This window comes from Bactrocera oleae, chromosome 2, assembly GCF_042242935.1.
Source record: "Bactrocera oleae isolate idBacOlea1 chromosome 2, idBacOlea1, whole genome shotgun sequence".
Lineage (NCBI taxonomy): Eukaryota > Metazoa > Arthropoda > Insecta > Diptera > Tephritidae > Bactrocera > Bactrocera oleae.
This window is the reverse complement of record NC_091536.1, coordinates 60444908-60446395: the sequence shown is the minus strand read 5'-3', so window position 1 is coordinate 60446395 and position 1488 is coordinate 60444908. Positions and strand designations below refer to the sequence as shown.

The following is a 1488-nucleotide window of genomic DNA, read 5'->3' as shown; positions in this document are numbered from 1 at the left end:
TAACCGATGAATTATTGCGTAAACAATAAGTCCAGCAAATACAACTAGTCTAGATTTACCTTATATAAATTATATTATATAATATATAGTCTGCCTATTTGCATTTTGCGTTTTTTAAATTGTTTTTATTTTTCTGGAGATAGTGAATTAGTACAATATGTCTACACTAAAAATATATGTACATATGTCATATATATGTATATGGGCTTATAAGATCTATTACGTTATGAACCAGTTTCGCAAATAATAGCCGCTTAAGTAACTCTTTGGTTTGCTCATTAATAGTCATCTACCGCCTTGCTGACCTTGTCTAATAAGCCAGCACTCTGTATCCAACCAGCCAATCTTTGTTTTCACTTTCATCATTACTTACTTTCATAAATATTCAAATTATGATTTATGCACTACTTTGGAAACTGTTAATCAATGTAAATGTGCAGCTAAATATAATATAAACCTACACGCATACGTGTATATTTGTTTATACGTATAATTGTCGAGTATGTACATAAAATAAGATTTGCATGTTTGTGTTTGATACTTGCTTAACGGTTCGAATCGATAGAAGAAACAAAAAAAAAAAACTATTTCTAATCAAGTTTTCTTCTTTAATCGGTTGACTTGGACCATTTGAATTGCAACTTTAAAATCCTAATTGCTTATACAATTCTGGTACATAGTCATCATATTGAGCTTGGAAGAAGTTTCCAGCCACTGGTACACCAAGTACATATTTCTCTGCGAAATTTTTTGTTGAAAATTTCTCACGACCCTTTGCACTTGTATTCGTGAGGTGAGTTTCACTGAATTCCAGTTTCTTTGGTTGTTTGTAGAGCAAGAATACGTAACGATGCAGTCCTGTATCCTTCGGTGCGCCAGAACCAATATATGCCGATAGAACTTCACCCTTCTCCAAAGTATTGCCGGGAATATTGACCACCAACCAATGATGCCATTCGCGCATATCAGGCTTAGCACGGCTAGGTGCATCCGGATCGGTCATGATTAGTGTATAGTAAGTATCAGCCGTTTCAGGATTCCATTCCACCTTCGGTTGGTGCTTCACTTGTGTCGGCGTCAGCTCTACGCCCTTATCAGCGACTACACCACTGTCATAGCTCACCTACCAAAAAATAAAATCGAATTGAACTTCATGAAATTAACTTAGCATACTATGTTAATAGCCATACTTTTAAAAAGTTTTTTGGTCCTTCCGCGATTACATCAGGTATTACTTCCAGGTGCTTCATAAATTTTGTTATATCCGAATCCGTACCGTGTGCCATATAAACCAGACTCAATAAAAACAAATGTTTTAAGTTCAACATTTTACCGTTGTTTCGGTGTATTCGTCGTTATCGTCCGCAACCGTTGAGCTTCTAGTTGTGAATAAGCTGTGACGATCTCTGATCTAAACTGCTGCTATTGTTGGATTAAAGCTGCGCTTTATTTAGTTGAGCTTTTGGTCGCTCTCAGCGTTGTCTATGA

The 1488-nt window shown here is 35.9% G+C and overlaps 1 protein-coding gene across 1 annotated transcript; it reads right to left on the bottom strand.

The window, feature by feature from the left end:
* Positions 1-587: 587 nt before the first annotated feature.
* On the bottom strand, positions 588-1488 carry LOC106618692 (protein D3). The gene is made up of 2 exons (XM_014236537.3): positions 1191-1488; positions 588-1123 (listed from the first exon to the last, which is right to left on the bottom strand). The coding sequence occupies exons 1-2, from the start codon at positions 1326-1328 to the stop codon at positions 644-646; spliced, it is 618 nt and encodes a 205-aa protein (XP_014092012.3). The 5' UTR covers positions 1329-1488; the 3' UTR covers positions 588-643.